At 41.9% G+C, this 13703-nt stretch overlaps 3 protein-coding genes across 5 annotated transcripts; 2 read left to right on the forward strand and 1 right to left on the reverse strand.

Annotated features, from left to right (window-relative positions):
* Positions 1-22: 22 nt before the first annotated feature.
* On the forward strand, positions 23-3663 carry LOC148884831 (uncharacterized). Of its 2 annotated transcripts, none has more exons than XM_089021148.1 (2): positions 23-142; positions 2277-3663. In XM_089021148.1, exon 2 carries the CDS (start codon positions 2285-2287, stop codon positions 2516-2518), a length of 234 nt encoding a protein of 77 aa, XP_088877274.1. In that variant the 5' UTR covers positions 23-142; positions 2277-2284; the 3' UTR covers positions 2519-3663. The 2 variants fall into 2 exon arrangements, with proteins under 2 accessions (XP_088877274.1, XP_088877273.1); XM_089021147.1 differs by lacking the exon at positions 23-142 and adding an exon at positions 1202-1345.
* Positions 3664-4248: 585 nt separating this feature from the next.
* rnf224 (ring finger protein 224) lies at positions 4249-6354 on the forward strand. The gene is made up of 3 exons (XM_089021142.1): positions 4249-4355; positions 4961-5134; positions 5744-6354. The coding sequence occupies exons 2-3, from the start codon at positions 4961-4963 to the stop codon at positions 6074-6076; spliced, it is 507 nt and encodes a 168-aa protein (XP_088877268.1). The 5' UTR covers positions 4249-4355; the 3' UTR covers positions 6077-6354.
* Positions 6355-6458: 104 nt separating this feature from the next.
* Positions 6459-13480, reverse strand: pisd (phosphatidylserine decarboxylase). Of its 2 annotated transcripts, XM_089021120.1 has the most exons (9): positions 13437-13480; positions 12811-12854; positions 12577-12713; positions 10482-10616; positions 9834-9935; positions 8680-8803; positions 8442-8612; positions 7621-7781; positions 6459-6993 (listed from the first exon to the last, which is right to left on the reverse strand). In XM_089021120.1, exons 1-9 carry the CDS (start codon positions 13478-13480, stop codon positions 6763-6765), a joined length of 1149 nt encoding a protein of 382 aa, XP_088877246.1. In that variant the 3' UTR covers positions 6459-6762. The 2 variants fall into 2 exon arrangements, with proteins under 2 accessions (XP_088877246.1, XP_088877245.1); XM_089021119.1 differs by lacking the exons at positions 12577-12713; positions 12811-12854; positions 13437-13480 and adding exons at positions 10697-10838; positions 12283-12468.
* Between the last annotated feature and the right edge of the window lie 223 nt (positions 13481-13703).

A 13703-nucleotide genomic window follows, 5' to 3' on the forward strand; every position in this document is an offset into this window, starting at 1 on the left:
AATAGGGAGGGTCTTTCACCGGAAAAGGAAGTGCTATGTGAGGACGCTGTTTTGCTTTCTCTGGACGAGCGAGCAAAAACTTTTTTTGACATAAAAATAACTTTAAAAAAAGCTATTGGACATATTATGGTCGTATAATAACGTAGGCACTTCTAGATATGTTGTAGGTGAACCATTTTGACAAACGACGTGAAATACAATTGTCATAATTGTACGCATACATATGGCGATATAACCACCATATTGGATGTGTCAAGTGAAAGCTCCATTAACGCTTTCACAATCATGAGGTTAAAGCAACAACGAGTTTTGATTGTAAATAGCTCTTGTAACATAATTTTTGACAGTAATTTTGTGGGACGGTTTGCAGATTTTTGGGATAAGTCATTAACAATAATAATCCATTTGATATCTAAGCGCCTTTCAAAACTCTCAAGGTCACTTTACAGTCACAGGATACGTCTTTCTGTGGGTGAGCAGCGGCAGCCACACGCAGCAGCGTTCACTCAACGCCGAAGCAACTCAAATAGATATAAAGCTATCTAGCTAGCGAATAGACATCAAATAAATAGTTACTAGAAAGCCAGATAGCCAACACCTAGACAGCTTACAGCGAATGGCTAGCCAGCTAGCTAATGGACAGTCAGCTAGACAGCTAATAGCTAGCTAGCTAATTGATAGCAAATAAATAGTAAATAGATAGCCGGCTAGTCGGTTAACAGTCAATGGATGCTACAGCTGCGTGTTTGCTTTCAACATTTAGCTTGTAGTAGATATGCACATTCCACCATCACGTCCCTGATCCGATGCTGAAAAGGACGCTTTGAACCTCTCCTCTTTCATCTAGAACCGCTTCATGTCACAAAGCGAATAGCTAGCGAATAGATAGCTATTAGCCAGCGAATAGATAGCCATTAGCCAGCGAATAGATAGCCATTAGCCAGCGAATAGATAGCTAATAGCCAGCAAAAAGATAGCCATTAGCCAGCGAACAGATAGCAAATAGCTAGCGAATAGATAGCTATTAGCCAGCGAATAGATAGCCATTAGCCAGCGAATAGATAGCTAATAGCCAGCAAAAAGATAGCCATTAGCCAGCGAACAGATAGCAAATAGCTAGCGAATAGATAGCTATTAGCCAGCGAATAGACAGCCACATTCCACCTGTTGGACAAAAAGGGGCGTGGTCAGCGGGTGTGTCATCCAGTTGAACAGGTTTAGGCAGTCGAGCGAGCTTCAAGCATTCTGGAAAAAAAAAAAAGATCGAGAGGGAGAACAGTTGTAAATTTTCCTTTGTTTTGACCGCAGCTCAACTTTTGTCCTCTAGACACGTTCGCTTCAACAGGCAAGTCATACTTTTCTACATTACGTCTTTTTCTCCGACTGAGTTTGAAAAGTGAGCTCATACCACGACTCGAGCAGGCGTATTGTTGGACGACAACGTCCTGTTTAAATCTGAGGCCCCATTTGGCCAGTTGTTGTTTCGGTAATGACATCATGGTGCTTCGAGACCTCCGCCATTGCGCATTTGTTACGATAACAATCCATTGAGTTTTAGACTGCATTTGGATGTAGTATTTGTTTATTGACAGATTTCCTGATTTTATTTTTTTTTTAATGACATTTTCAGACAGATTTGAGTTTATGTGTATCAAGTACAGTGATACTTTGGCTTACCAACTTAACTGGTTCCCAGACAGAGTGTGTAAGGCGAAAAGTGTGTATCCCAAAAAATAATTTACCATACGAAACCATTAAAATGAGAATAATCCGTCCCCAGATCCCCATAAAACAAAATTTTCAAATTTTCTAAGCCTTAAAACTACACAACATATACATCATTTTATGTATAATAAATGTGCGATGGTATTATAATTAAAGAAATAAACTGTACTGTATAATAAAGTAGTTTTGATTATTGATATTGGTATTATCTATTTGCTATCTATTTGCTATTGATTAGCTGTCTCGCTATCTAGCTGGCTCCCTATTAGTTAGTTAGCTAACTTGATCTATTTGAGTTATTCCCGGTTGAACGGGGTCACCGTTGCTGGCTACCTAGCTAGCTATCTATTTGCTATCAATTAGCTGTCTCGCTGGCTATATATTAGTTAGCTAACTAACATGATCTATTCGAGTTATTCCCGGTTGAGTGAACCCTGGCGCGTGTGGCTGCCGCTGCTCACCCTCAGAAAAGCCCTTGTAAATGAAATGGATTATTATTACTGTATTGTCATTATTGTTTATCCGTTTCTAATTGGTCGTCGCCTCTTCAGGCGGCGCAATGTCGTCCAACATCAGAGTGTCGCTGGACAACCCGTACGGTCAGGTGACCATCCCTCGTGCCCACCTGCGTACATCGACCGACGGCGCCACCGTCATCGCCAATCCGGCGGTGATGAACGGAAATGACCTCAATCCCTACGTGGCTCCGCCGCCGTATTTGGTGAAGGAAGTGGAAGAGGACGGAAACGGGGGGCGCTGCGCCTGCTGCTACAGATGCAGGAGGAGGAAGTGATGTCATAGCCCGGAACACTACGCCGTGACTGATTGGCTCCGGTAAAAGAAGACGTTGACTGAAGAGAAATGGAATGGCGGCCATTTTTGTTAGGGTGATCTTCTCGTTGTTAGCGGCAAACAACTAGTCGCTAACGGCTAACCACTAATGACTTCTCACTTCGGGATAGCTGCTAACGGCTAGCTACTAATGACTAGTCGCTATCGGCTCGCCACTAATGACTTCTCACTTCAGGCTAGCTGCTAACGGTTAGCTACTAATGACTAGTCGCTAACGGCAAGTCAGTAATGACTTCTCACTTCGGGCTAGCCGCTAACGGCTAGCTACTAATGACTAGTCGCTAACGGCTAGCCACTAATGACTTCTCACTTCTGGGTTGGCCGCTAACCGGTAGCTACTAATAACTAACCGCTCTCAGCTAGCCAGGAGCGACTATCCGCTAACAGCTAGCGTCAGGCAACCGACAAGCATCCCGTTACACACTTGGAAAGACTGAAGGTGTCAAACGTTAAAAAAAAGGAACTTGTCATTTGTTGTTTTATTTTATTTTGTCAACTGTGAGTGTCAATATTAGTATTATTATTGTATTATTAATATTTAACTTTTTCAAACTGTCCCCTAACCCAAAAGGGATTTTTTGGGGGGGTGGAGGAGGGCAGATTTTTTAAGATTTAAAACCAAGATAATGACCTCTGTTGCAAATTCTAAATCACAAAAACATTGAAAAATAATTATTTGAATTGATTATTCAAATTAGCGCTGGCTAATATCTGCTATTGGCGTTAGGCCTTGTTTCAGTGCATCAAATTCTTGGATTGGCTTTCAAAATATTTCATATCAATCGGGCCCTTGTTTTATGTATGTATTTTATTTTGAAAAACTGAAAAAAAAACAAAAGCTGACCTGAACTGCAGCAGAGGTCAAACGAGGTTAATGAAGGTCAACGCAGAGTGTAGGAACAAACTATGTTTTCTACGATCAAATGTTATCTTGTCGTCAGTATGGAAAATGACAATATCTGATTTTTATATGAATATTATTTTTTTTTTAACAGCACAAATCAAATGATGTCCTTTACTAACACACATTTGTAAACATTCATGTTGACATTTATCAATACTCTATTAAAATATGCTATAATTGAATATTGCCCTTTTAATCACTGGGGTTTTAATAATAATAATAATAATTCAATCAATAATCACTAGAGGTCTTCTATGGCGGCGATTATGGCGGCCTCTCGTGGACAAAATTTATCTAGCTGGCTAATAGATAGTTAGCAAGATAGCTAGCTAGCTTTCTATCCATTTGTGTAGCCGCTGCTCACACAACAAGATTAAATTTATCTATTAGCCAGCTGTATAGCTAGCTAGCTCGATAATAGATAGCCAGCTAGCTAGCTAGCTAATAGATGAATTAAACGCTCACATAATGTTTATCCAAATTGTTTTCACGAAAGAAAATACAATAAAACATTATTTTAAAACCATATATTTGACCTTACTATTAATTCAAAATGTATAAAAACAAAATGGTGGTTGAGTTGTAAATTAATGTGAAAACCGATGAGGCCCCGTTTGAATGTGACACTAAACAAAATCGCCAGTGACATCGGCGCAGCGTGGAGTCCTGTTGCTAGGCAACCATAGGTGCAACCTGATATGCCACAGCGGCAGCCAACCAATAGAAAAAGACCTGTTGAATATTTCATCCAAATCCAACAAAAGTACCTTGAAGGCGAGCAGGAAGTGACGCCCAAGACGAAGACCACCAAAAGCATCCAAGACGCTGCCGTGGGATCAACAAGTCCAAAACAGACAGGATGTGACATCATCAGGTAAGTTTGAAACAAGCTCCTCCCTCATCGCTATTGGCTTTCGATATGCTCCGACATTCACCGCTGAAAATCCCGAGAGAGAATATTCACCCATTAGTTGGTGACATGAGGAGATGACCTATGAATCATGCATATGATATTTGAGAAGAAAAGTCGCGGCTTGGAATTGAAGCGGATTTACATGGGACAGGAGACAATCTCTTTTCCTCAATGGATGCTATGGGGTTTGTGTTTGTTTTCAACATTTAGCTTGCAGCAGACGTGCACATTTCACAATGACGTCTTTGATCCACTGGTGAAAAGGACGCTTTGATCTACTACTCTTTCATCTAGTGCTGCTTCATACAACAAAGAGGGTGCAGAAAGTGCTTAACTAAGAGCGATTTTTTTCTACAGTAATAAAAATTGATATGAAATATAAAATGATAAAAATGACGCTAAATAATAATACGTTTCATTTATAAGCGCCTTTCAAAACTGTCGAGGTCACTTTAGTGTCATAGGATAATTTTTTCCGTGGGTGAGCAGCGGCAGCCACATGCGCCAGCCTGTATATAAGTTTGGGTTATATCATATGACAATAAATCATAAGCTTGTGCCTCTAGATGAAAATGTCCAACGAATCGGAAGAAAGAGGCGGCGGCTCGACGGCATCCCCGCGTTGCATCGTTTGCTTCGGCCGCTACGATCTGGCGACGCGGTTGCCGCGGCGACTTCACTGCGGCCACACCTTCTGCCAGGCGTGCATCAAGCGACTGGATACTGTCATGAACGAACAGGTGACTTCCTCATTCTGTTTTTAATAATAATAATAATACATTTAATTTATAAGCACCTTTCAAAACTCTCAAGGTCACTTTACAGTCACAGGATAAATGTTTGTGGGTGAGCAGCGGCAGCCATACGCGCCAGCATTCACTCAACCCGGAAGTAACTCAAATAGATAGCAAGCTGGCTAGCTAGCTAACAGATAACTAATAGCTAGTAGCTAGCGAATAGATAGCTAATAACTATAATAAATTAATAATAATAATAATAATAACAACAATATCTTTCATTTATAAGCGCCTTTCAAAACTCTCAAGGTCACTTTACAGTCACGGGATGTTTTTCTGTGAGTGTGAGCAGCGGCAGACACACACGCCAGCGTTCACTCAACCCGGAAGTAACTCAAATAGATAGAAAGCTAGCCAGCTAGCTAATAGATAGCTACTGATAGCTATTAGACAGCTATTAGATAGCTAGCTAGATAGCCAGGTAGCTAGACAGCTCATAGATAGCAAACCAGATAGCCAGCTAATAGATAGCAAATAGATAGCTCGTACACGTATGTGGTTTCATATTTTTGGCGTGCTGTTAGCGTGTCAACCAACCGTGATCTGGATCAGGTGTGGATCCCGTGTCCTCAATGCCGCCAGAACACGCCACGTCCACGAGGGGGCGCCGCCGCTCTGGATCTCAACTTGACTTGCTTCTTGGCCCTCAAGACGAGCGCAGGCTCCGCCCCCTCCGTTGCAGAGGCGGGGTCAAGCGGCGAGGGGGTCGCGGACGGGAACGGGAAAACCGCGTGGGTCGTCAAGGACGTGACCTGCGAGGAGGTGTGGTCGCACGGGGGGCTCGCAGAACCTCGATTTCATCGGCATGTCAATTGCTGTAAGCCGCTTTCCTATTGGTTGTGTTGCTGCTGCATAAAAAAGGGGGCGGGGTCTAATCACCATTGAAGCATTGAATAGTTCAAATAATAATTAGCCAATAGAGAGCTAATAGTTAGCCAGCTAGATAGCCAGTCATCCAGCTACATAGCTATATAGCTAATAGATAGCTAGCCAGATAGCCGGCCAGGGAGCTAGATAGCAAATAGATAGCTAGCAAGGTAGCATTGATAAGCGCCTTTCAAAACTCTCAAGGTCACTTTACAGTCACAGGTTCAGTTTTTCTGTGGGTGAGCAGCGGTAGCCACACTCAACCCGGAAGTAACTCAAAAAGATAGAAAGCTAATGAACCTGAGATTTTTTTTTCATGCTACATTAACCTGAATTCCTTTCAGTTTCCATGGCGCCATGTATAAAAGCATGCAATAAAAATGTCAAAACAACTCCTGCACAATCAATTATTGATTAATTAATTGATCCATCTTGAGAAATCATGCACAGTTTACATTAATTCTTCATTTGGAATGACAAAATGTTTGCGGTTAAAGCCAGTATGTGAAATTCAGTTATAGTAGTCGTTAAAACATACCTTTCCTCTATGTTTAAAAAAATATTTATATTATATAAATAAATAAAAAACAAGAATTAGAATTGACATGATTATTCCCATGATTTCCAATACAGCAGCTGCAAGGCATTGTGGGATACACCCGACCCCCATGTAAGTCCAAGTTCAACCGAAGCGATTCGGCCAATCAGAGGCTCCCCAGCCCCTCGCCCACTCTGACAGTTTGTCCCGGCTTGACGCTGAAAGTGAAATTTTTGGGGGCTTCGAAGAGGACCACCACCGTAGAGCCTAAATTAAACTCGCCCACCGCCTCCCCTCGCTGCAAGGCCACACCCTCTTTGGCAAGCTCCGCCCCCGCCGCATAACGTAGGTCGTGGAAATTGCCTTTTTTGTCGCCGGGCGTGTTGGTCTGCAGTTCCTGAAAGCGGCATCAGTAAGACATAGCAAAAACAACACGTTAGCTTTGGGTTAGCTCCACCCCCCTGCTATTTTTTTTAGTATCTGTCTGATATTTGCCTTTAACTCATTCACTGCCATTCACGAATTTATTCGGGAATTGGAAATACGACGAAAAGCGCCATTCCCGAATTTGTTCGGGTTTTTTTTTCCTACTTGGGTGCCAGCTCCATCGCTAGCTAGCCAGATAGATAGCTAACAGTTAGCTAAAAGACAGCTAGCTAGAAAGCCAGCCAGCTAGATAGCATTATAGCTAATAGCCAGCTAATAGACAGGTCATGGTCATAAGTACGGGTGGTCGTAAGTCGAGCCGGTTGTAAGTCGGATGTTACCTGTATTGCATTGTATTTTGGACAGCTGCCCTCATTTCAAGCTCATATAACTCCAGACCCATATAATTTAGGAATTAACTGTTTTTTTCTGATGAAAACAGAGAATCTAAGGTTTCTTACGCTGTATTGAATGTTTATGTCATCCTTAAACTCAATATTCTGTGGGTCCTGGAATTCGAGTGACAATGACAAAAACCCTGGCACTGGAGTGGACGCATTTTTGCATATTGTGTTTGTGTGTGCGAGCGCCAACTGACTTGGTCAAAGTAGATGCGTATGGATCCCACGTTGGTGGCGCCGACGGCCGTCAAGGAAAAGAAGCCATGTCGCCATCGTCCGTTCAGAGCCACTCGCTCGTTTAGGCAAAACAACGCTTTCACCCGTCCCGCTATGCCGGGACTCACCGACAGCAGCGAACCTGACCACCATGTTGGTTTATTTCATTATCGTCGCACACATATATGTACAGTGATACCTCGGTTTACGAACCCCTTGGCTTACGAACCATCTGTACACTTAATTTCAAGGCTAGCCACAAATGGTTCAAAAACTAAGTGTCGTACAGGGATTCATAGTGTCATTCGTCATGGTGAGGCAGCCAGTTGTGACAATGAAGCTGTCAACGCTTACAAGGAATCATTCCTCAAAATGGTGGAAGAAGAAGGCTATGTTCCTCATCAAGTGTTTTAATGGTGATGAAACCGGCCACTCCATTCCATCAAGACATCAACGACCATCACAAAGGTAAATAAAACAACTTTATTATACAGTACAGTTTATTTCTTTAATTATAATACCATAGCACATTTATTATACATAAAATTAGGTGTATTTTGTGTAGTTTTAAGGCTTAGAAAAGTAGAAAATTATGTTTTATTGAGACCTGGGAACTGATTATTGTCATTTTAATGGTTTCCTATGGGAAATTATTTTTTAGGATACACACTTTTCACCTAACAAACTCTGTATGCGAACCAATTAAGTTTGTAAGCCAATGTATCACTGTATTCATAAATCTGACACACAACTTGATATACAAGCACATAACAGGAAACAGGAAGTAGCTGCGTACACTGACCTGTGAAGTGTCGCCTGAGCGCCACCGTCCAGTCGGCAGGCGAGTGGAAGCGATGATAGTCACCGGGGGCCAAGTACACAACCACGTGGAACAGGTCGTTGTCTGGACTGGTCAGGAGATCGTCCCGGAAGGACGATGACAGCGATGACTCTCGATTGGACGCCGTAGTCGCTAAGGGAATCACATTAGGAGTCGCTAACAGAATCAAACTGTGATGCAAGAGTTGTTTCTTTCTCACCGTTGCTGGTTCCATCTTGCGGGCCCAAGAAGTCTTCCAGACTATAAGTGACTCCTTTCACTTGTTCCACCTCCGAACTCAAAACGCGACCAAGGTGAACAATCCTGCCATCTGCTGGAGACACCTGACATCGCATGTCATCATCATCATCATCATCATCATCATCAAATGTGTCTTGAACTCATTCACAAATTTATTTTGGAATTGAAAATATGACGTAAAGCGCCATTACCGAATTTGTTCCCGGTTTTGTTTTTTTCATGCTTGGAAGCAGATAAAGCGCTGACCATGGCCTCTGGCAATGTTTTTTTTCTTCCTTTCCACATGAGGGCAGCATTTCTGTTTTTTTGTTTCCATGTTAGCGCTTTGTTTCAGGGTCAGCGCGATATAAACCAATATGTATGTACAGGTAACATCACACTTACGATCGAGTTCCGTTGCGTCCAAACCGTCATAAGTCAAAATGGTCGTAAGTCGAAATCCATTCAAAATAGCTCCATACACCAATATGTATGTATTGCATTGTATTTTGTACAGGCGCCACCATTTCAAGTGCATATAACTCCAAACCCATATAACTTAGGAATTAACTCTTTTTTTAAATATAACACTTTGTTTATAAAGTATTTTACAAATGACCTTAATATGTGTTTATCCAGTTTATGCTGTAGAATAGTTAAAAAGTGCTTTTCTAGACTCAGAACAAATTAAAATTTTTACATTGATTATAATGGAAAGTGCTGTTTCGGTTTTTGAACAAATCGGTTTTCGAACAGGTTTCTGGAACGGATTGTGGTCCACAGACGATGGTATCACTGTTCTGAAAGGCGCTTAATGAATTAAATGTATGATTGTTATTATTGTTAGCTATCTATTAGCTACCTAGCTATATTTCATTTCTAAGCGCCTTTCAAAACTCTCAAGGCCCTTTTACAGTTACAGATCAGTTTTTCTGCGGGTACGCAGCGGCAGCCACACGCGCCAGCGGTCACTCAACACGGAAGTAACTCAAATAGTATTCCAAACATTCACTTCCCATAGGAAACCATTCAAATGAGAATAATCCGTTCCCAGGTCCCCATAAAACATAATTTTATACTAAATAAACCAATTTATTTGAATTTATTTTTTGTGTGGCTTTAAGGAAGTCTTACCAGGCAAGAGGCGGAGCAAAGAGGCCGTGCCGAATCTTTAAGAGGGCGCCGGAAAAACTCTCCGAGATTACGGTAGAGACGCAAATCTTCCACCGCTGCTTCCTATTGGAGGACATGGCATGAAGACTGATGAAGAATAAGAAGTTATCATATTTAAAAGTTTCATGCTGTTATATGCTAAGTCAACATGTGTGACTCAAATACACAATTGAAGCACAGAAAACCTGGGGTCAATCTGAGGTCAACAGACACAGCAAGTTAAACTGTCATCTTCATCTCGGAGATCTGGCCTTGTACAGAATTTGGGACTTGGGAAACTCCTTTATCACCGAAGTAATTTACGACTTGAAAATCCTTCACAGGAAGAGCTCATTAGCCAGGTTACAAATTTATCAGTTCATGGAAGAGACAATGTTTTATTGCTTACACCTGTTACATTAGTAAAACTATGTTTTACTAAATTTGTATATACTCTCAATAGCTTGGCAGAGGGCTGCAGAATCCAGACGTCTGTCATGAATGGCTATGTCTCCTGCCGGCAGTAAAAAGACAATCTTTCTGTGTCCGAGCCTTTCGTCCACAGTGTCCGATCGAAAATCTCTGACAAAGACGAAGATCCTAACGCTGATTTTGTAAAGATGTTCTAACCTGCATGTTGACTCCAAAAGTCCAGATGTAGAGTGAGTAGATGGGTTTGCGTAACCACGTGGGAAGCTCCACCCCGTTGACGCGACCCCAAGCTCGAGACAGTAGACGGGTGGGGAAGGAGCGATACAGCGCCACCTGCGGGGACAGACACGACGGTGCATGTGAAGAGGTAGAAAGCTCGCGGTCAGATGGTCCAATAAGAATGAGGCCCTCACGCGATTGGCCAGTGGCTGCAGAGAGCGGACGGGCAGGAAGTAGCAGAGGAATGCAATTGGCCAACGACGCCAAGAGGCGGAGCCACCCACGCGTGCCCTGAGCGCAGTCAGGTGACGACGCGCCAAATGTGGTAGCTGCAATCTGATTGGTTCATTGGTTTGGTGAGGAGGAGGATAAGAAGGAAGTGAAAACCTTGGAAAATGTCCCAAAAAAAAGCTACAGTTGCAATTTTGGGATCACATTTTTTCAAGTATAATAATAATAATAATAATAATAATAATACATTTTACACTGACACTGATATTTTTTTTTCAAAATGCATCACAAGGACATTGATGTGGTCCGTAACTAAGTCAGTGTGGCTAAGGGTTAGCCGCTATTGTAGCCACTGACACCCATATCACTCACCAGGGCACCAGCGTGCTCAGAAGTCATTTGAAGTGATTTTACAAATTATGGCGGTGTCGGTTGTCCTTTAAAAGTACAATGATACCTCGGTTTACGAACCCCTTGGCTAACGAACTTTTTGGTTTATGAACGTTACATTTATGAAAATTTTACCTTGGCATACAAACTATTTTTGGGATACACACAAAGCTGCCTCAATGAGTGATGTGTCGTTCACGAACTACCCCATTCTCCTCAAAGAAAATGGCAGCCGGCTTGTTTTGGTCCTCTATTCCCCGCCCCCAAGTCTTCGGTTAAAGCCACGTGATTGGTCAAGATAGATAGAGAGTGACAAAATGGATAGAAAGTGAAATTTGGACTAGTTTCAACTTTGATAGTCCAAAGGCAGAGTGTAGACTGCAAGGTTAAAATATCCCATCAATCAAGCTCCACAAATAACCTGCACAAGCCATCTGTACACTTGATGCAAAAAGCTATCAACCCAGCTAAACAGAACACAATTGATGAGGAACTAGGTAAAATTATCGCACAGAAAGCACTTACGAGGGACCATTCCTCAAGATGGTGAAAGAAGAAGGCTACGTTCCTCATCAAGTGTTTAATGCTGAGGCCACTCCGTTCCATCAAGCCATCAATGACCATCACAAAGGTAAATAAAACAACTTTATGATACAGTGCAGTTAATTTCTTTAATTATAATACCACAGGACACTTATTATACATAAAATAAGGTCTATTTTGTGTCGTTTTAAGTCTTAGAAAATTCAAAAATTATGTTTTATGGGGCCCTGGGAACGGATTATTCTCATTTAAATGGTTTCCTATGGGAAATTATTTTTTTGGGATACACACTTTTCACCTTACACACTGTCTGCGAACCAATTAAGTTCATAAGCCAAGGTATCACTGTAACCCATGAGCTGGTCTCTCGCACGCCCATACGCTAAGGACAATTCTGAGAGTGTGTGTGTGCAAAGTGGGTTAACACTGGATCAAGCGGAATTAGCATCTCATGCTCTAACTGGGCGCTCTTATGCCCCCCTCCCACACACACACACACAAACACCAATGTAAATATAACACACTATATACAAAATAACTTCACACATTCAAAACACGCCAATTACACGTCCACATCGGTATACCAAATATACACACATGCACGTTTTTGTATTACCTGAGTCGAGCCGCCGCTCGCTTCACCCGTCCACCTCCTCCATTTCCTCCCCCTCTTCCTCCCTCCTTTGTTTTGCCAATATGTCGCAACGGGTCACGCTTACGACACGTCGCATCACGCCAATTACAGCCACCGCCGCGGTGGTGGCGACACGGGTTGCCGCTCACCATGCGGCCGTTGTTCGATTCTCACTCGAGAAGGACAGCGCGTGTTTAAATGGTTTGGCCCACTTTGGACTTCTATCCACAGGCTCCGCCCCCTCGCCCCGCCCACCTGACAGGAGCAACTATTCACCTGAGCGGGTGTGGCCAGAGCGGGCGGGGCTTCATCTTCCCGGTCCCGCCTCTTGTAATGTTGATAACCATAATATCCACCGCCTGTCACCACCAGGAGTGGGAGGGGCCGAGGTCGCAACAGGAAGAAGCCCCGACCTGAAAAATCATAATCAATATACAATAATAAAACAATAATAACAATAATAATAATAATAATAATAATATGATAATACATTTCACATTTTAAACTTACCAGAGTTGAAGAACCGTCGCTGGCTACAGTTCACAGGGTGAAATCTGAAACATCCAATTTATACTGTATTTTTATACTTTGTACTATGTAGTTCTTTTGATGAAACACTTTTTTTTGTGCAGTTGTACATAAGTGCAGTTTTGCTCACCCGCAGAAAAACCGATTTTTTGATTTTTATTATTTTCTATTCTTATTCTTATTATTTGGCCTCTCATTGTCGCGGGTTTCGTCACTGAATGCAACAAATTTGATGATTGCAGCAGAATGACCACGTCATCCAAGTCACGTGACCATTACCGGAAGTTGAGAAAACAACCAAACATTTTGACTGCGTAATTACGACTAAAGGTCCCTTCGGTGTTTTTTTTAATGTTATTTTATCACAAAGTATACTACGGAATGGAATTAGAAAGCAATTAGCAAAAGGTAAACAGACTCGAACGACAGTAATGATCGATGGCGTGATCATTATAAAATTGGTCACACCGTGTACGTCATATGTTCACACGCGGACAATTGGAGCGTCGCGTTTTGTAAACGTCACACCGTTAAACGCACTATTATCGTACTACAACGCGTGTAAAGTTTCCAAAACTATATATTTAAAAAAACCGAAATAAAAATACCTGCAAATCTTCTGGCCACACACGGTCCACAAGGACGCCGCCATCTTGTGTACGGAAATGACGTAACTGGTTTACGTCGTGAACTTAAAACAAAAAGTAAATAACTATTTCCAATTATCTCTTCCTCTAAATTTAAACTTTTATTTATTTGCAAGGCGCTTAAAATATAATGTAGTTATTATTTTAGGTCTTTTTTGGCACATAAGAATTCAAAATAAGCGTAATTAAAATAGCATTGCTCTTAGTGACACGCATTCAATATTAGCA

Source organism: Hippocampus bargibanti, linkage group LG18, assembly GCF_051943395.1.
Source record: "Hippocampus bargibanti isolate YZ-2025 linkage group LG18, ASM5194339v1, whole genome shotgun sequence".
Taxonomy (NCBI): domain Eukaryota; kingdom Metazoa; phylum Chordata; class Actinopteri; order Syngnathiformes; family Syngnathidae; genus Hippocampus; species Hippocampus bargibanti.